This window comes from Triticum urartu, chromosome 3A (assembly GCF_056163025.1).
Source record: "Triticum urartu cultivar PI428250 chromosome 3A, HENAU_Tu73, whole genome shotgun sequence".
Lineage (NCBI taxonomy): Eukaryota > Viridiplantae > Streptophyta > Magnoliopsida > Poales > Poaceae > Triticum > Triticum urartu.
The window spans coordinates 532,522,632-532,543,346 of NC_141875.1; the positions used below are offsets into that span (position 1 = coordinate 532,522,632).

The 20,715-nt window shown below is 41.1% G+C and overlaps 1 protein-coding gene across 1 annotated transcript; it reads right to left on the bottom strand.

Moving 5' to 3' along the window:
* Positions 1-1,115: 1,115 nt before the first annotated feature.
* On the bottom strand, positions 1,116-5,064 carry LOC125544866 (protein RETARDED ROOT GROWTH, mitochondrial). Its single transcript, XM_048708640.2, has 7 exons — positions 4,660-5,064; positions 4,362-4,473; positions 4,079-4,238; positions 3,187-3,335; positions 2,957-3,108; positions 1,796-1,910; positions 1,116-1,709 (listed from the first exon to the last, which is right to left on the bottom strand). Exons 1-7 carry the CDS (start codon positions 4,962-4,964, stop codon positions 1,572-1,574), a joined length of 1,131 nt encoding a protein of 376 aa, XP_048564597.2. The 5' UTR covers positions 4,965-5,064; the 3' UTR covers positions 1,116-1,571.
* Between the last annotated feature and the right edge of the window lie 15,651 nt (positions 5,065-20,715).

The following is a 20,715-nucleotide window of genomic DNA, read 5'->3' on the forward strand; positions in this document are numbered from 1 at the left end:
TTTCCTGCAAGTTTTGTTCCGGCATTTTGGTAATGACGCGCACACGCAACTGTAGAAAAAACAAAACGGCACATGCAGTGCTGAGACAAAAATAGCACACGCGGCAAATCATGAAAAGAAGTAGAAAAGATTATAAGCATATTATTTTTTTGAGAAAAGAAGTTCCCTCAGGTTTGTGACAACTGATGGAAATGTGTCTTAAAGGGACTGCCAAAAAAAGTGAGATTGGTTGTGCTCATAACTCTTGACAATCAAAAGAAAACTTCAGCCAAAAAAAACAGTAATCGTGAAGCAAATGGCAAGAGACACGAGGCACAATGTGAGCGAATCCATCTGCGGTTGATTTTAGATTATTTTTTTAGGCAAGGTTTATTTTAGTGACACGAGAACCCAAGTGCGGCAGTCTTGACACTTTTCCAAATGCCGTGCTCTGTTTGCTCGTCATTTCATATCCTTATTCTTCGTGTTGGGCTGTTGGTTATCTATGGAAGGTATTAATTGTGAGATCACGTTTATGTGCGTGTTCTCCGTGCATCGTCACCCTCAAAACCTCATCTCTTAAATTTTTTATTAAAAACATTTATGTGTCCCAGGAGGAAGGAAACATATGTCTATCTCCATACTCTAAAAAATAAAATTGAACGTCTATTGCTTTCGCACATGGAGCAAAAGTTTGGCTTTTCCCAAGAAATTTTACAAGCACAGAAAGGATTTTTCTTTTCTTTTTTTAGATGAGTCCAGAAAGGAATTGGTCATGTACGTACGTAATGTTTTCTCAGAATTTTTTGCCATTCGTGACATTACGTTTTGCAACCGAGTGCCCACTCTCTTGGGTGCACCTTTGAAATTCTTTGTCAGTAAATAGAAAAACTGTCTAAAGGAACCCTAGGTATATTTAGTTACTTTTAAATCCTTTTGTGACTACCATTATCAGGGATTTGAGGCACTGATTTAACACGCGCCATTATCAGGTAGAATACCCATGGTAACAATGTTACCCCGTTGGCAAACAAATGCAAAAAAATCCTAACATTTCAGAACCATATACACTACTGCTGGAACACAGGGAAATTCATCTCAAGCTACTTCTGATACTGAAATGTGAGGAGTACTAGTGCAAAGTAATTGAAAATGCCATTGAGTAATGGTGAGCCTTTTTTGTTGTCACTAAAAGGGCAGAACCTAACACAAGCCTAAAATAATATAACTGAACCCTGCCAGCATTGTTGTTGAAAAGAGAGCATCTAATAAGAACATCTCTGGAAAACTAAAAAGGTTTACCAAGCACCAATGCCCTGGATGTTGCTGGCCATTAGGTCATTGGAGAGTGAAGGAATTAATTTTATGACCTAGTAATCTATAAAATTTCCTCAGGACAAAAGGATAAAACCCAAAAATGCACTCTAGGCAATACCAGAGCAATCAGAGAGTGACTGAAGGGAACATAGCCTCCAGCTGCTTTCAACTGAGGTTAGAGATCATCAGTAGGGAATGGCGACAGAAAGAGGAGAATGTAATTAATATAGCAGTAGGTGATGACTGATGAGCTGTGGGCCAATGAGTGAGAGTGCTCAAGACATCATGCTGGAATCCTTGATAATTTCGTATAGTGAGATCACAATCTCAATAGCCAGCAGAATTATGACACCCCACTCCAGAAAATTCGATCGTCTATTTTGGAGCACTTCTTGAAGAAAATGAACATTGTGCTGTTACCAACAATGAACTGTAAGTGAAAATGTGAAATAGGGTGGATGAAATCAGCTATTGCACTAAAGAAGAACGAACAAAATACCTCCACGAATTTCAGTTTGAAGTCTAGGCTTCCAAAACGTTGATTCAGTTCATATTCTTCCCGAAGATACTCCAGAATTTGTGCATAATTTGCATTTTTCCAAGCAATTTCTGACCTGTAAAAAATCATGTTGTTCATATTACGATGAAAAAGAAGACTCTAGCATCCATGTTATGCATTTAAGTACAGATTAACAAAGTCTCTTTTTCATAACTGTCTTAGCTAATTTTATTTTATTTTGAACGTGTCTTAGGCTCTTAGCTAATTCTGGGAATAATAGTCTCACAGTACATCTGTGGTTCTTTGAATCTCGAAGCGTAACACAATGCTAGTAAAAAGACTAAAAATATAAAGAGCTGTGGCATTGTATATTTTGTATGTATGGAGAACAAAATATTAACCTTTCTTGAAAGTACGAGGAAAGTTATTCAATTAACAGAATAAATATTACTGTTTCTTTTTCTGAGAGAAGTACCATGTGAGTACCAAACTGGCCTATAGATATCAATTATCATATAGTCCTACTCCCTCCGTCCGGAAATACTTGTCATCAAAATGGATAAAAAGAGATGTATCTAGAACTAAAATACATCTAGATACATCCCCTTTCATCCATTTTGATGACAAGTATTTCCGGACGGAGGGAGTACATGGCTACGATCTCAAGTTATGTCTTCTTAAGTTTTAGACAGTTACATGCCTTCTGTTCCATAACACAACACAGCACATGGGGTTGATGCATAAAGAAATTCCTTCCTTCAAGAAAATGACAACACATACACTGCTAAAATATATGGTACTCCTTCCAATCCATATTACTTGACGCACATTTAGTACTACCTCCGTCTCGGTGAATAAGTCATTCGCGTAGTTCTAGGTCGACGATTTAACTATCTAAATATGTATTATATGTGACAAAAAATATATATTTAGAAACTACATCCGTGTAGAAATCTAGTGATATACTTTTCATGACATGTAACACATATTTAATTCCTCAAATCAATGACCTAGAACTACGCGAATGACTTATTCACCTAGACGGAGGTAGTACCGACTTTAATACAAAGGTGTATTAAGTGTGTGTCAATTAATATGGATGGAGGGAGTATATGATATATAATATGCAGGAGGAGGGAGTGCCGCACCTAGAGTGCATACCTGTCAAAAAGGCCAAGTCTAATGATAACATCTGCGAGATTAGAATTAGCCTTGCCCACAAGTTGAAAGAGCTTCTTTCTTTTCATTGTGAAGTCCCCAGTCTTCTCCATGATACGATTGATTTCAGTAAATTCCTCAACCATATCATCAACCTATTAAAGTAGCGTCTTAGAACTTTAAACCATACAACCACATTAAAATAGTTTCTTGACTTTGCTCAATCACAGTACCTGCCGTATGTAATGATCAAGAGCGATACTTTGACCAAGAACACTTGAAATGATCCGAATTCCATCAGTGTCTAAATATTTAAGAACTATATAATCAAGACCTCCTTTCATCCATGTTGTCAGGAATGGCTTCTCAACTACTGCATAATCTGGTAATTGTGAAATAAATGTCATCATGTGAGAATATAATACAGGTTCAGTGTTATAGAAGCGGATTAAGCGATAGGTGCCATATTTCCGCTGTTATTCTGTTAGGCCAGGGGCACCTAGTCGGTCCCAGGCAAAAATAAATAATAAATAAAATTGCGGGAATCTTAGGCATGATTGGGTGCCTATATACTTATGCAGGTGCAACTACATAATTTGAACTGTTCTGCATAAATAATTAGAGAGCATTCTACTCCCTCCGTCCCACAATGTAAGACGTTTTTACATTGTGGGACGGAGGGAGTAGATATTTGCTCCCCTGGAAAATGAGGCTTGACTCAACTTCTCATATTTCTAAATATGCCTGTTTTAACATGCAATTCTGCATGGACTGCCACTGACATAACCCACTGCACCTTGTACAACGTTGCACATGTTTCATAGTAAATTTAAAAAGCATTTGCAAACAATTAAATTAAGAAGGACAGTTCCAGAAGCGATATAAAGGTTCAGCCAAACATTGTGGCATATAAATGCACTACATCAAACACAAATTAAATTCAGAGTGATTCTCATCCTCAATTGTCTTTATCAAATGTCAGCAGTCATTATCATCAAAGGAAATTGGATTGATCATGCACATACATGGAAATGAAAAGAAGAATAAATACAAATTGATGAGGAAAAGTACACTATTTAGCAGTTTACACAATAACAGGCCAGCTCGTGAATAGCATGGACATACCGTCTTTCCTCATCTCCGGAAGCCATCCCGAAGCATGATTCCTGATCATATCAAGATAGTGCTCAGCTTCATGATCAGCAATATTGAAGAGCACAGCAGAACCATATTGGAATACAACCACATAGCGATAGCAAAATCTGTTGTCCTTCACTCCAATGGACTACAGAAACGTCAGATAAATGAGGTTATCTGATGCACATACAACAACATGTTCAACAAACGGTCAAACACGAACATAATTCTTGGCCCTCAAAATATGTTGCGCTGCACCGAAATCACATACCATGATCTCTGGAGGGAATTCAGAGTAGCGAAGCGCGATGTAGTTTAGCGACCGGGTGGATGGAGGCACCACGTCGCTCCCGTGCTCCGCCTGAAGGCTCTTCAAATCAATGCTGTAAAATATTGGATTAAACAGAATCAAACAAAAGTAGGTTTTTCATTCCTCTGCACTGAATCACCGTGGCCTCCGACGACAATGTTGCATGAGAGATTGAAAAAAACACAGTAGCACGCAAGGTCTTCCTTGCAGAACTATCATCAAACACCCAGCGTACAGCCACCCACGCGTTCCAACTCACCTGGTGGAGAGGAAGTAGGCCTTGACGGGGATGTAGCGCGACAGGCCTTCCTCCTCCTCCTCCTGTGGTGGCGCGGGGGCCGGGGCCGCCTCTGCCGCCGCCCGGATCCAGGCCCAGTAGGCCGAGCTCCCGAGGCCGGAGTCGCGGGCGTCATGGGACGCGGTCGCAGCGACCGCCACTGCCGAGGAAAAGGGAGACACGCGGGCGGGGAGGTGCGGCAGGCGCGCCGGAGTGGGGATCGTTGGTGGCGGCCTCGTCTCGAGGAGGCGGCGGAGATGGTGGCGGCACGCGCGCAGCCGCCCCATCTGTTACAGCGACCTGGTGCCGCGCCACGACGCGAGCAGCGAAGCTCCGGTTGGCCTTTCTCCGAGTATCTACTTGTTTTGTTTTCCCCGAAAATCACTCGCTTTGTTCTTGGGGAGAAAGGAATGGACGGCAACATGGGCTTTATATTTGGGCTCACTGGGCTTACAGGCCAGCCGGCCTGGCATGCTCTAGTTTACCTGGGCCGTCCCATATTCACTTTCTATGATTTCGCGGGAGCAACTAATTAACGAGCGCTCCTTCGGGAGCCTCGCAACGATCAGCGTCACTTGCCGCGCTCTCAGCCATTTATCACATGTCGCGCTCTGGACGCTCCCTCCGAATTTTATTTTATTTTCTCGCACACGTTTTCGGCTTTTTAAACGGTTTTTTTTGGATTTTTTTTGACATTTTGGTTTTCCACCCGTCTTCCTTAGCTTTTCGATTAAAAAATTTGGAAAAAATTGCTTGAAAAATACGTTTTTTTCTTTCACGAGAGTTATGGTTTTGCTTTCACGAGAGGCACGGTTTTACTTTCGCGAGAGTCACGGCCGTGCCTCTCGGAAACGAAAAAACACGTTTTTTATTTTTTTTTCCTTTCGCGAGAGTCACGGTTTTGCTTCTGTGAGAGGCACGGTTGTGCTTTAGCGAGAGTCACGGCCGTGCCTCTCGGAAACGGAAAAAACGCGTTTTCTGTTTTTTTTCTTTCGCGAGAGTCACGGTTGTGCTTTGCCAAGAGTCACGGCCGTGCCTCTCGGAAACGAAAAAAAACGTGTTTTCTGTTCTTTTTTCTTTCGCGAGAGTCACGGTTTTGGTTTCGCGAGAGGCACGGTTGTGCTTTCGCGAGAGTCACGGCCGTGCCTCCTCGGAAAAAACATGTTTTCTCTTCTACTTTTTTTCTTCCGCGAGAGTCACGGTTTTGCTTCCGCGAGAGGCACGGTTGTGATTTTCGTGAGAGGCACAGGCGTGCCTCTTTCGAAAAAGGGAAAAACCCCGTGCTCCTGGTTTTGTTTTTTCATATGGTTTTTTCGTCCGGTTTTTCTGTGAAAAAAGTTCGTCAAAACCTATCAACATAGGATCTAGTTTTGAAGATCTCGACGCGAGGAATCCAACGGTGAAAGCGGTTCGAGATTTGAACGCACGGTTTAAGAGATAAAATATTTTGAATAAACGAATCTACGGAAAAAGAGAAAACTCCCAGATTGCGACAAGTGGTGCACATGCAACGCGCCACTTGTCGCAACCTGGAGAGGTTGGGGTGATCTTTGCAACGAGTACTCCTCAACTAGTGATTTCATGATTTCGCACACACATGCTCTGTTGTGGTCAAGGTTTGTTTGATGCAGCCACTCTAGAAGCAATAGCGTGTAGGGAAATGTTATCACTTGCGGAAAATCTAAAGTTGCAACACCTTCATGTCGCATCTGACTACACAGAAGTGGTGAACATAATCCAGGTCAGTTCTGAAGGCGCTTTCGGAGGGATTATTAGTGAGATAAAGTAAAGAGAAACATATTTTATTTCATGTAATTTTGTGCATGAATCTCGAGATACAAATCATGAAACTCATAAGAAAGCTAGGCATGGTACCACTGTTGACATATTTCGTTTTGTTCACCCCACGATGCTCTTGTTATACATGTAAATGTTGATATGAATTAATAAAGCTTGGCTGTCTTTCCTCAACAAAAAAAAACATGCTCTGATGTTAGCCCTAAAAATGCTCCGCTTTTAACTCGTGATTAAGATTGATCCAGCTTTTTTCTCTCCTCTTGCTAGGGTTTTAGCTTCTCTCGCACGCAACGGCATTTGATACGTCTCCAACGTATCTATAATTTTTGATTGTTCCATGCTATTATATTATTTATCTTGGATGTTTTATATGCATTTATATGCTATTTTATATGATTTTGGGGACAAACCTATTAACCTAGAGCCAAGTGCCAGTTTCTGTTTTTTCCTTGTTTTTGAGTTTCACGGGAAAGGAATATCAAACCAAGTCCAATTGACCTGAAACTTCACGAAGATTGTTTTTGGACCAGAAGAAGCCCCCGAAGCAAAAGAGTTGGGCCAGAAGAGCCACGAGGGTGGAGGCCGCGCTATACCTCCCCGGGCGCGCCCTCCAACCTTGTGGGCCCCTCGTGTACTCCCCTGACTTGTTCTCGACGCCAACACCTCTTATATATCCCCAAACCTCCAGAACAGAACCTAGATCGGGAGTTCCGCCACCGCAAGCCTCTGTAGCCACCAAAAACCAACCGAGGCCCTGTTCCGGCACCCTGCTGGATGGGGGAATCATCATCGGTGGCCATCTTCATCATCCCGACACTCTCGGTGACGAGGAGGGAGTAGTTCACCCTCGGGGCTGAGGGTATGTACCAGTAGCTATGTGTTTGATCTCTCTCTCTTTCTCTCTCGTGTTCTTGATTTGGCACGATCTTGATGTACCGCGAGCTTTGTTATTATAGTTGGATCTTATGATGTTTCTCCCCCTCTACCTTCTTGTAATGGATTGAGTTTTTCCTTTGAAGTTATCTTATCGGATTGAGTCTTTAAGGATTTGAGAACACTTGATGTATGTCTTTCATGTGTTTATCTATGGTGACAATGGGATATTCACGTGATCTACTTGATGTATGTTTTGGTGATAAACTTACGGGTTCTGTGACCTTGTGAACTTATGCATAGGGGTTGGCACACGTTTTCGTCTTGACTCTCCGGTAGAAACTTTGGGGCACTCTTTAAAGTTCTTTGTGTTGGTTTGAATAGATGAATCTGAGATTGTGTGATGGATATCCTATAATCAAACCCGCGGATACTTGTGGTGACATTGGAGTATCTAGGTGACATTAGGGTTTTGGTTGATGTGTGTCTTAAGGTGTTATTTTAGTACGAACTCTAGGGTTGTTTGTGACACTTATAGGAATAGCCCAATAGATCGATCAGAAAGAATAACTTTGAGGTGGTTTCGTACCCTACAATAATCTCTTCGTTTGTTCTCCGCTATTAGTGACTTTGGAGTGACTCTTTGTTGCATGTTGAGGGATTGTTACATGATCTAATTATGTTATCATTGTTGAGAGAACTTGCACTAGTGAAAGTATGAACTCTAGTCCTTGTTTCCTAGCATTGCAATACCATTTTCGCTCACTTTTGTTACTTGCTACCTTTCTGTTTTTATATTTTCATATTACAAAAACCTATATCTACCATCCATATTGCACTTGTATCACCATCTCTTCGCCGAACTAGTGCACCTATACAATTTACCATTGTATTGGGTGTCTTGGGGACACAAGATACTCTTTGTTATTTGGTTGCAGGGTTGTTTGAGAGAGACCATCTTCATCCTACGCCTCCCACGGATAGATAAATCTTAGGTCATCCACTTGAGGGTAATTTTCTACTGTCCTACAAATCACTGCACTTGGAGGCCCAACAACGTCTACAAGAAGAAGGTTGCGCAGTAGACATCAAGCTCTTTTCTGGCACCGTTGTCAGGGAGGCTAGGTAAGCGGCACTCACACCCCGTCAACTAAGCTCTTTTCTGGTGCCGTTGCCGGGGAGGCTAGGTAAGCGACACTAACACCTCGTCAACTAAGCTCTTTTCTGGTGCCGTTGTCGGGGAGGTGAGTGCTTGAAGGTATATCTTTAGATCTTGCAATCGAATCTTTTAGTTTTTTGTTTTATCACTAGTTTATTTTATAAAAGAAAACTACAAAAATGGAATTGAGGTTGCCTCATATGCTTCATCTTTTTAATATCTTTCGTGAAAATGATGGAAAGGAAAATTGTGCTCAAGTGTTAGAAGAAGTTTATAAAATGGTTGGCACTAAATCTTTGAATGATGAGCATGATTGCAATGTTGTTGGTATGAATTATTTGAGTATCCATGATGCTAATGATATGCAAAGCCACAAGCTTGGGGGTGCTATGTTTGATGAAGATGATATTTTTTGTCCCCCAAGTTTTGATGAGCAAATTTATTATGATGATAGCATGCCTCCTATTTATGATGATTACGTTGATGAAAGTGGGTTTGGAAGAGTGTCAACTCTAGATACTAATGATCCCACTATTTTGGAGGGTGTTGAATCTTTCACAATATTGATAAAAGGTGGATTTGGAGAGGTCATGACTTTATTTAGTGATGAATCCACTATTTCGGAAGAGGTTCCTATTGATTATGAGAACAAAGTTGCTATCTATGATGATTATTGTGATGACATGTATGCTATAAAGAATAATGATAACCATGAAGCTTGTCATCATGATTTTAATTTTCAATTAGATTATTCCTCACATGATAGTTATTTTGTTGAATTTGCTCCCATTACAATGAATGAGAATAATTTTGCTTATGTGGTGAGTAGTAAAATTTCTATGCTAGTGGATCATGAAAAGAATGCTTTATGTGATAGTTATATTGTTGAATTCATTAATGATGCTACTGAAAATTATTATGAGAGAGGAGCATGTGCTCTTACATATTGCAATAATACCAAGTTTCCTCTCTATGTGTTGAAATTTTTGAAGTTGCACTTGTTTTGCCTTCCTATGCAAGATGATTCTTGTTCCCATAAGTTATTTGCTCACAAAATTCCCATGCATAGGAAGTGGGTTAGGCTTAAATGTTCTAGTCATATGTTTCATGATGCTTTCTTTGTGTTTCAATTCTTATCTTTTATGTGAGCATCATTGAAATCATCATGCCTAGCTAAAAATGCATTAAAGAAAAGTGCTTGTTGGGAGACAACCCAACACTTATACCTACTGTTTTTGGTGTGTTCACATGATTATTCTACTGTAGTAATCATGTTTTATAGCTTTTGCTTCAATAAAGTGCCAAGTAAGACCTTTGGGATGGCTTGCAGTGATAGTTGATTTGATCTTGCTGAAAAACAGAAACTTTTGCGCTCACAAAAACAATTCTCATTTTTAACAGAAGCATGATAAAATGCTGATTCTTTTTGCAGAGGATTAATAAACAAATTTCCTAGGACTTCCAAATTTCTCAGGATTTTTGGAGTTATAGAAGTATTCGAAATATTCAGATTTCTACAGACTGTTCTGTTTTTGACAGATTCTGTTTTCGATGCATAGTTTGCTTATTTTATAGTTTCTATGGCTTATATTGCTTAATATAAATTGTAGAAATGATAGATTACAGTAGGAATCATGTGAGAAAAATTATGAATCTTTTCTTTACAGTACCTAAGTCGTGATTTGCTTTCTTATACTAACAGAGTTTACGAGTTTTCTGTTGAGTTTTGTGTTGTGAAGTTTTCAAGTTTTGGGTAAAGTTTTGATGGACTAGGGAACAAGGAGTAGCAAGAGCCTAAGCTTGGGGATGCCCAAGCCACCCCAAGGTAATATTCAAGGACAGCCAAGAGCCTAAGCTTGGGGATGCCCCGGATGGCATCCCCTCTTTCGTCTTCAATCCATCGGTAACCTTACTTGGAGCTATTTTTCATTCACCACATTATATGTGTTTTGCTTGGAGCGTCATTTTATTTTTTTTGTTTTGCTTTCTGTTTGAATAATATCCCAAGATCTAAAATTCTTAAATGTTAGAGAGTCTTCACATAGTTACATAATTATTTAACTACTCATTGATCTTCACTTATATCTTTTGGAGTAGTTTGTCGTTTGCTCTAGTGCTTCACTTATATCTTTTTAGAGCATGACAGTAGTTTTATTTTGAAGAAATTGTTGAACTCTCGTGCTTCACTTATATCATTTTGAGAGTCTCTAAACAGCATGGTAATTTTCTTAAGTTATGAGTTTAGTCCTAATATGATAGGCATCCAAGAGGGATATAATGAAAACTTTCATATAAAGTGCATTGAATACTATGAGAAGTTTGATTCCTTATGATTGTTTTGAGATATGAAGATGGTGATATTAAAGTCATGCTAATGAGTATTTGTGAATTTTAAAAATACTTGTGTTAAAGTTTGTGAGTCCCGTAGCATGCACGTATGGTGAACCGTTATGTGATGAAGTCGGAGCATGATTTATTTATTGATTGTCTTCCTTATGAGTGGCGCTCGGAGACGAGCGATGGTATTTTCATACCAATCTATCCCCCTAGGAGCATGCACGTAGTACATTGTTTCGATGACTAATAGATTTTTGCAATAAGTATGTGAGTTCTTTATGACTAATGTTGAGTCCATGGATTATACGCACTCTCACCTTTCCACCATTGCTAGCCTCTCTAGTACCGCACAACTTTCGTCAGTACCATACACCCACCATATACCTTCCTCAATACAACCACCATACCTACCTATTATGGCATTTCCATAGCCATTCCGAGATATATTTCCAAGTAACTTTTCACTGTTCCGTTATTATGACACGCTCCATCATTGTCATATTGCTTTGCATGATCATGGAGTTGACATAGTATTTGTGGCAAAGCCACCGTTCATAATTCTTTCATACATGTGTCACTCTTGATTCATTGCACATCCCGGTACACCGCTGGAGGCCTTCATATAGAGTCATATTTTGTTCTAAGAATCGAGTTGTAATTCTTGAGTTGTAAGTAAATAAAAGTGTGATGATCATCATTATTAGAGCATTGTCCCATGTGAGGAAAGGATGATGGAGACTATGATTCCCTCACAAGTCAGGATGAGACTCCGGACGAAAAATAAAAATAAAAAAAAGAGGCAAAAAAAGAGAAGGCCCAAACAAAAAAATGAGAGAAAAAGAGAGAAGGGGCAACACTACTATCCTTTTACCACACTTGTGCTTCAAAGTAGCACCATGATGTTCATGATAGAGAGTCTCATATGTTTTCACTTTCATATACTAGTGGGAAATTTTAATTATAGAACTTGGCTTGTATATTCCAACGACGGGCTTCCTCAAATTGCCCTAGGTCTTCGTGAGCAAGCAAGTTGGATGCACACCCACTAGTTTCTTTTTGAGCTTTCATACACTTATAGCTCTAGTGCATCCGTTGCATGGCAATCCCTACTCATTCACATTGATATCTATTGACGGGCATCTCCATAGCCCGTTGATACGCCTAGTTGTTGTGAGACTATCCTTGTTTTTTTCTTCTCCACAACCACCTTCTATTCCACCTATAGTGCTATGTCCATGGCTCACGCTCATGTATTGTGTGAAAGTTGAAAAAGGTTGAGAACCTCAAAAGTATGAAACAATTGCTTGGCTTATCATCAGGGTTGTGCATGATTTGAGTACTTTGTGTGATGAAGATGGAGCATAGCCAGACTATATGATTTTGTAGGGATAAGCTTTCTGTGGCATGTTATTTTGAGAAGACATAATTGCCTTGTTAGTATGATTGAAATATTATTGCTTTTATGTCAATATTAAACTTTTGTTTTGAATCTTATGGATTTGAATATTCTTGCCACAATAAAGAAAATTACATGAATGAATATGTTAGGTAGCATTCCGCATCAAAAATTATGTTTCTATCATTTACCTACTTGAGGACGAGCATGAATTAACCTTGGGGATGCTTGATACGTCTCCAACGTATCTATAATTTTTGATTGTTCCATGCTATTATATTATCTATCTTGGATGTTTTATATGCTATTTTATATGATTTTTGGGACTAACCTATTAACCTAGAGCTAAGTGCCAGTTTCTGTTTTTTCCTTGTTTTTGAGTTTCGCAGGAAAGGAATATCAAATGGAGTCCAATTGACCTGAAACTTCACGACGATTCTTTTTGGACCAGAAGAAGCCCCCGAAGCACAAGAGTTGGGCCAGAAGAGCCACGGGACCTCCACAAGGGTGGAGGGTGCGCCCTCCCCCCCCGGGCGCTCCCTCTGCCTTGTGGGCCCCTCGTGGACTCCCCTGACTTGTTCTCGACGCCAACACCTATTATATATCCCCAAACCTCCAGAACAGAATCTAGATCAGGAGTTCCTCCACCGCAAGCCTCTATAGCCACCAAAAACCAATCGGGGCCTTGTTCCGGCACCCTGCCAAAGGGGGGAATCATCACCGGTGGTCACCTTCATCATCCCGACGCTCTTCATGACGAGGAGGGAGTAGTTCACTCTTGGGGCTGAGGGTATGTACCAGTAGCTATGTGTTTGATCTCTCACTCTCTCGTGTTCTTGATTTGGCATGATTTTGGTGTACCACGAGCTTTGCTATTATAGTTGGATCTTATGATGTTTCTCCCCCTCTACCTTCTTGTAATGGATAGAGTTTTCCCTTTGAAGTTATCTTATCGGATTGAGTATTTAAGGATTCAGAACACTTGATGTATGTCTTGCATGTGTTTATCTGTGGTGACAATGGGATATTCACGCGATCTACTTGATGTATGTTTTGGAGATCAACTTGCAGGTTATGTGACCTTATGAACTTATGCATAGGGGTTGGCACACGTTTCGTCTTGACTCTCCGGTAGAAACTTTGGGGCATTCTTTGAAGTTCTTTGTGTTGGTTTGAATAGATGAATATGAGATTGTGTGATGCATATCGTATAATCAAACCCGCGGATACTTGTGGTGACGTTGGAGTATCTAGGTGACATTAGGTTTTTGGTTGATGTGTGTCTTAAGGTGTTATTTTAGTACGAACTCTAGGGTTGTTTGTGACACTTATAGGAATAGCCCAATAGATCGATCAGAAAGAATAACTTTGAGGTGGTTTCGTACCCTACAATAATCTCTTCGTTTGTTCTCCGCTATTAGTGACTTTGGAGTGACTCTTTGTTGCACATTGAGGGATTGTTATATGATCTAATTATGTATCATTGTTGAGAGAACATGCACTGGTGAAAGTATGAACCCTAGGCCTTGTTTCGTAGCATTGCAATATCGTTTTCGCTCACTTTTGTTACTTGCTACCTTGGTGTTTTTTTATTTTCAAATTACAAAAACATATATCTCACTACAAAAAAATACACTTCCGTATGATAAGTGTTTGTCATAGTAGGTCATGTTTTCTGTCATGCATGTACATCCATGACGATTTTATGACAGAATCAAGATAGTCATACATGTGCTGTCATAGAAGTGTTCCATGACATTATCAAAATTATCATCACGAAAGTATCCACTTCCATGACGATAAATGGCGCTTCATGGAAGTGCTTTCGTCAAGGGTGACTGACATGTGGCATCCACCATAACGGGTCGCCTTTAAGCTATCGGGTCCGGTTTTGGATCCGATAACCCGCTAACAGCCCGGATCAATGAGGATTTTCCACGTGTAGAATTCTCATTGGCCGGAGGAAACACGTGTTGGTTCACTATTGGGACAGATGTCATCCATTCATTGGACCAGAGGCGCCTATGATGTTGGAAATATGCCCTAGAGGCAATAATAAAATGATTATTATTATATTTCCTTGTTCATGACAATTGTCTATTGTTCATGCTATAATTGTGTTATCCGGAAATCATAATGCATGTGTGAATACATAGAACATAACATGTGTTGGGTTTCGTAGTAATTTTAAAAAATTTCCTACGCACACGCAAGATCATGGTGATGCATAGCAACAAGAGGGGGAGAGTGTGATCTACGTACCCTTGTAGATCGACAACGGAAGCGTTAACTTGGTTGATGTAGTCGTACGTCTTCACGGCCCGACCGATCAAGCACCGAAACTACGGCACCTCCGAGTTCTAGCACACGTTCAGCTCGATGACGATCCCCGGACTCCGATCCAGCAAAGTGTTGGGGAAGAGTTCCGTCAGCACGATGGCGTGGTGACGATCTTGATGTACTACCGTCGCAGGGCTTCGCCTAAGCACCGCTACAATATTATCGAGGACTATGGTGGAAGGGGGCACCGCACACGGCTAAGAATATGATCACGTGGATCAACTTGTGTGTCAAGGGGTGCCCCCTACCCCCGTATATAAAGGATCAAGGGGAGGAGGCCGGCCGGCCCTCTATGGCGCGCCAAGGAGGAGTCCTCCTCCTAGTAGGAGTAGGACTCCTACTAGGAGGGGGAAAGAAGTGGGGAGGGAGAGGGAAAGGGGGGCGCCGCCCCCCTCTCCTAGTCCAATTCGGACCAGGGGGGGAGGAGGCGCGCGGCCCACCTTTGGCTGCCCCTCTCTCTCCACTAAGGCCCATACGGCCCATTACTTCTCCCGGGGGGGGGGTTCCGGTAACCCTCCGGCTCTCCGGTTTTCTCCGAAATCACCTGGAACACTTCCGGTGTCCGAATATAGCCGTCCAATATATCAATCTTTATGTCTCGACCATTTAGAGACTCCTCGTCATGTCCGTAATCACATCCGGGACTCCGAACTAACTTCGGTACATCAAAACTCATAAACTCATAATATAACTGTCATCGAAACCTTAAGCGTGCGGACCCTACGGGTTCGAGAACAATGTAGACATGACCGAGACACGTCTCCGGTCAATAACCAATAGCGGAACCTGGATGCTCATATTGGCTCCTACATATTCTACGAAGATCTTTATCGGTCAGACCGCATAACAACATACGTTGTTCCCTTTGTCATCGGTATGTTACTTGTCCGAGATTCGATCGTCAGTATCTCAATACCTAGTTCAATCTCGTTACCGGCAAGTCTCTTTACTCGTTTCGTAATACATCATCTCGCAACTAACTCATTAGTTGCCATGCTTGCAAGGCTTATGTGATGTGCATTACCGAGAGGGCCCAGAGATACCTCTCCGACAATCGGAGTGACAAATCCTAATCTCGAAATACGCCAAGCCAACATGTACCTTTGGAGACACCTGTAGAGCACCTTTATAATCACCCATTTACATTGTGACGTTTGGTAGCACACAAAGTGTTCCTCCGGCAAACGGGAGTTGCATAATCTCATAGTCATAGGAACATGTATAAGTCATGAAGAAAGCAATAGCAACATACTAAACGATCGGGTGCTAAGCTAATGGAATGGGTCATGTCAATCAGATCATTCACCTAATGATGTGATCCCGTTAATCAAATAACAACTCCTTGTTCATGGTTAGGAAACATAACCATCTTTGATTAACGAGCTAGTCAAGTAGAGGCATACTAGTGACACTCTGTTTGTCTATGTATTCACACATGTATTATGTTTCCGGTTAATACAATTCTAGCATGAACAATAAACATTTATCATGATATAAGGAAATAAATAATAACTTTATTATTGCCTCTAGGGCATATTTCCTTCAGTCTCCCACTTGCACTAGAGTCAATAATCTAGATTACACAGTAATGATTCTAACACCCATGGAGCCTTGGTGCTGATCATGTTTTGCTCGTGGAAGAGGCTTAGTCAACGGGTCTGCAACATTCAGATCCGTATGTATCTTGCAAATCTCTATGTCTCCCACCTGGACTAGATTCCGGATGGAATTGAAGCGTCTCTTGATGTGCTTGGTTCTCTTGTGAAATCTGGATTCCTTTGCCAAGGCAATTGCACCAGTATTGTCACAAAAGATTTTCATTGGACCCGATGCACTAGGTATGACACCTAGATCGGATATGAACTCCTTCATCCAGACTCCTTCATTTTCTGCTTCCGAAGCAGCTATGTACTCCGCTTCACATGTAGATCCCGCTACAACGCTTTGTTTAGAACTGCACCAACTGACAGCTCCACCGTTTAATGTAAACACGTATCCGGTTTGCGATTTAGAATTGTCCTGATCAGTGTCAAAGCTTGCATCAACGTAACCTTTTACGATGAGCTCTTTGTCACCTCCATATATGAGAAACATATCCTTAGTCCTTTTTAGGTATTTCAGGATGTTCTTGACCGCTGTTCAGTGATCCACTCCTGGATCACTTTGGTACCTCCCTGCTAGACTTATAGCAAGGCACACATCAGGTCTGGTACACAACATTGCATACATGATAGAGCCTATGGCTGAAGCATAGGGAACATCTTTCATTTTCTCTCTATCTTCTGCAGTGGTCGGGCATTGAGTCTTACTCAACTTCACACTTTGTAACACAGGCAAGAACCCTTTCTTTGCTTGATCCATTTTGAACTTCTTCAAAACTTTGTCAAGGTATGTGCTCTGTGAAAGTCCAATTAAGCGTCTTGATCTATCTCTATAGATCTTAATGCCTTATATGTAAGCAGCTTCACCGAGGTCTTTCATTGAAAAACTCTTATTCAAGTATCCCTTTATGCTATCCAGAAATTCTATATCATTTCCAATTAGTAATATGTCATCCACATATAATATCAGAAATGCCACAGAGCTCCCACTCACTTTCTTGTAAATACAGGCTTCTCCAAAAGTCTGTATAAAACCAAATGCTTTGATCACACTATCAAAACGTTTATTCCAACTCCGAGAGGCTTGCACCAGTCCATAAATGGATCGCTGGAGCTTGCACACTTTGTTAGCTCTCTTTGGATCGACAAAACCTTCTGGTTGCATCATATACAACTCTTCTTCCAGAAATCCATTCAGGAATGCAGTTTTGACATCCATCTGCCAAATTTCATAATCATAAAATGCGACAATTGCTAACATGATTCGGACAGACTTAAGCGTCGCTACGGGTGAGAAGGTCTCATCGTAGTCAATCCCTTGAACTTGCCGAAAACCTTTTGCGACAAGTCGAGCTTTGTAGACAGTAATATTACCGTCAGCGCCAGTCTTCTTCTTGAAGATCCATTTATTCTCAATTGCTTGCCGATCATCGGGCAAGTCAACCAAAGTCCATACTTTGTTCTCATACATGGATCCCATCTCAGATTTCATGGCTTCAAGCCATTTTGCGGAATCTGGGCTCACCATCGCTTCTTCATAGTTCGTAGGTTCATCATGATCTAGTAGCATGACTTCCAGAATAGGATTACCGTACCACTCTGGCGCGGATCTCACTCTGGTTGATCTACGAGGTTCAGTAGTATCTTGTTCTGAAGTTTCATGATCATTATCATTAGCTTCCTCACTAACTGGTGTAGGTGTCACTGAAACAGTTTTCTGTGATGCACTACTTTCCAATAAGGGAGCAGGTACAGTTACCTCGTCAAGTTCTACTTTCCTCCCACTCATTTCTTTCGAGAGAAATTCCTTCTCCAGAAAGTTTCCGAATTTAGCAACAAAAGTCTTGCCTTCGGATCTGTGATAGAAGGTGTATCCAATAGTTTCCTTTGGATATCCTATGAAGACACATTTCTCCGATTTGGGTTCGAGCTTATCAGGTTGAAGCTTTTTCACATAAGCATCGCAGCCCCAAACTTTCAGAAACGACAACTTTGGTTTCTTGCCAAACCACAGTTCATAAGGCGTCGTCTCAACGGATTTTGATGGTGCCCTATTTAACATGAATGCGGCCGTCTCTAGAGCGTATCCCCAAAACGATAGCGGTAAATCAGTAAGAGACATCATAGACCGCACCATATCTAGTAAAGTACGATTACGACGTTCGGACACACCATTACGCTGTGGTGTTCCGGGTGGCGTGAGTTGCGAAACTATTCCACAATTTTTCAAATGTACACCAAACTCGTAACTCAAATATTCTCCTCCACGATCAGATCATAGAAACTTTATTTTCTTGTTATGATGATTTTCAACTTCACTCTGAAATTCTTTGAACTTTTCAAACGTTTCAGACTTATGTTTCATTAAGTAGATATACCCATATCTGCTTAAGTCAGCTGTGAAGGTGAGAAAATAACGATATCCGCCACGAGCCTCAATATTCATCGGACCACATACATCTGTATGTATGATTTCCAACAAATCTGTTGCTCTCTCCATAGTACCGGAGAACGGTGTTTTACTCATCTTGCCCATGAGGCACGGTTCGCAAGTACCAAGTGATTCATAATCAAGTGGTTCCAAAAGTCCATCAGTATGGAGTTTCTTCAAGCGCTTTACACCGATATGACCTAAACGGCAGTGCCACAAATAAGTTGCACTATCATTATCAACTCTTCATCTTTTGGCTTCAACACTATGAATATGTGTGTCACTACTATCGAGATTCAACAAAAATAGACCACTCTTTAAGGGTGCATGACCATAAAAGATATTACTCATATAAATAGAACAACCATTATTCTCAGATTTAAATGAATAACCGTCTCGCATCAAACAAGATCCACATATAATGTTCATGCTTAACGCTGGCACCAAATAACAATTATTTAGGTCTAATATTAATCCCGAAGGTAGATGTAGAGGTAGCGTGCCGACTGCGATCACATCGACTTTGGAACCGTTTCCCACGCGCATCGTCACCTCGTCCTTAGCCAATCTTCGCTTAATCCGTAGTCCCTGTTTCAAGTTGCAAATATTAGCAACAGAACCAGTATCAAATACCCAGGTGCTACTGCGAGCATTAGTAAGGTACACATCAATAACATGTATATCACATATACCTTTGTTCACCTTGCCATCCTTCTTATCCGCCAAATACTTGGGGCAGTTCCGCTTCCAGTGACCAGTCTGCTTGCAGTAGAAGCACTCAGTTTCAGGCTTAGGTCCAGGTTTGGGTTTCTTCTCTTGAGTAGCAACTTGCTTGCCGTTCTTTTTGAAGTTCCCCTTCTTCTTCCCTTTGCCCTTTTTCTTGAAACAAGTGGTCTTGTTGACCATCAACACTTGATGCTCCTTCTTGATTTCTACCTCCGCAGCTTTCAGCATTGCGAAGAGCTCGGGAATAGTCTTATTCATCCCTTGCATATTATAGTTCATCACGAAGCTCTTGTAGCTTGGTGGCAGTGATTGGAGAATTCTGTCAATGACGCAATCATCTAGAAGATTAACTCCCAATTGAATCAAGTGATTATTATACCCAGACATTTTGAGTATATGCTCACTGACAGAACTGTTCTCCTCCATCTTGCAGCTATAGAACTTATTGGAGACTTCATATCTCTCAATCCGGGCATTTGCTTGAAATATTAACTTCAACTCCTGGAACATCTCATATGCTCCATGACGTTCAAAACGTCGTTGAAGTCCCGATTCTAAGCCGTAAAGCATGGCACACTGAACTATCGAGTAGTCATCAGCTTTGCTCTGCCAGACGTTCATAACATCTGGTGTTGCTCCAGCAGCAGGCCTGGCACCTAGCGGTGCTTCCAGGACGTAATTCTTCTATGCAGCAATGAGGATAATCCTCAAGTTACGGACCCAGTCCGTGTAATTGCTACCATCATCTTTCAACTTTGCTTTCTCAAGGAACGCATTAAAATTCAACGGAACAACAGCACGAGCCATCTATCTACAAACAAGCATAAACAAGCAAGATACTATCAGGTACTAAGTTTCATGATAAATTTAGGTTCAATTAATTTACTTAAAGAACTCCCACTTAGATAGACATCCCTCTAATCCTCTAAGTGATTATGTGATCCAAATCAACTAAACCATGTCCGATCATCACGTGAGATGGAGTAGTTTCATTGGTGAACATCACTATGTTGATCATATCTACCATATGATTCACGCTCGACCTTTCGGTCTTCGTGTTCCGAGGCCATATCTGTATATGCTTGGCTCGTCAAGTATAACCTGAGTATTCCGCGTGTGCAACTGTTTTGCACCCGTTGTATTTGAACGTAGAGCCTATCACACCCGATCATCACGTGGTGTCTCAGCACGAAGAACTTTCGCAACGGTGCATACTCAGGGAGAACACTTCTTGATAATTAGTGAGAGATCATCTTATAATGCTACCATCAATCAAAGCAAGATAAGATGCATAAAAAGATAAACATCACATGCAATCAATATAAGTGATATGATATGGCCATCATCATCTTCTGCTTGTGATCTCCATCTTCGAAGC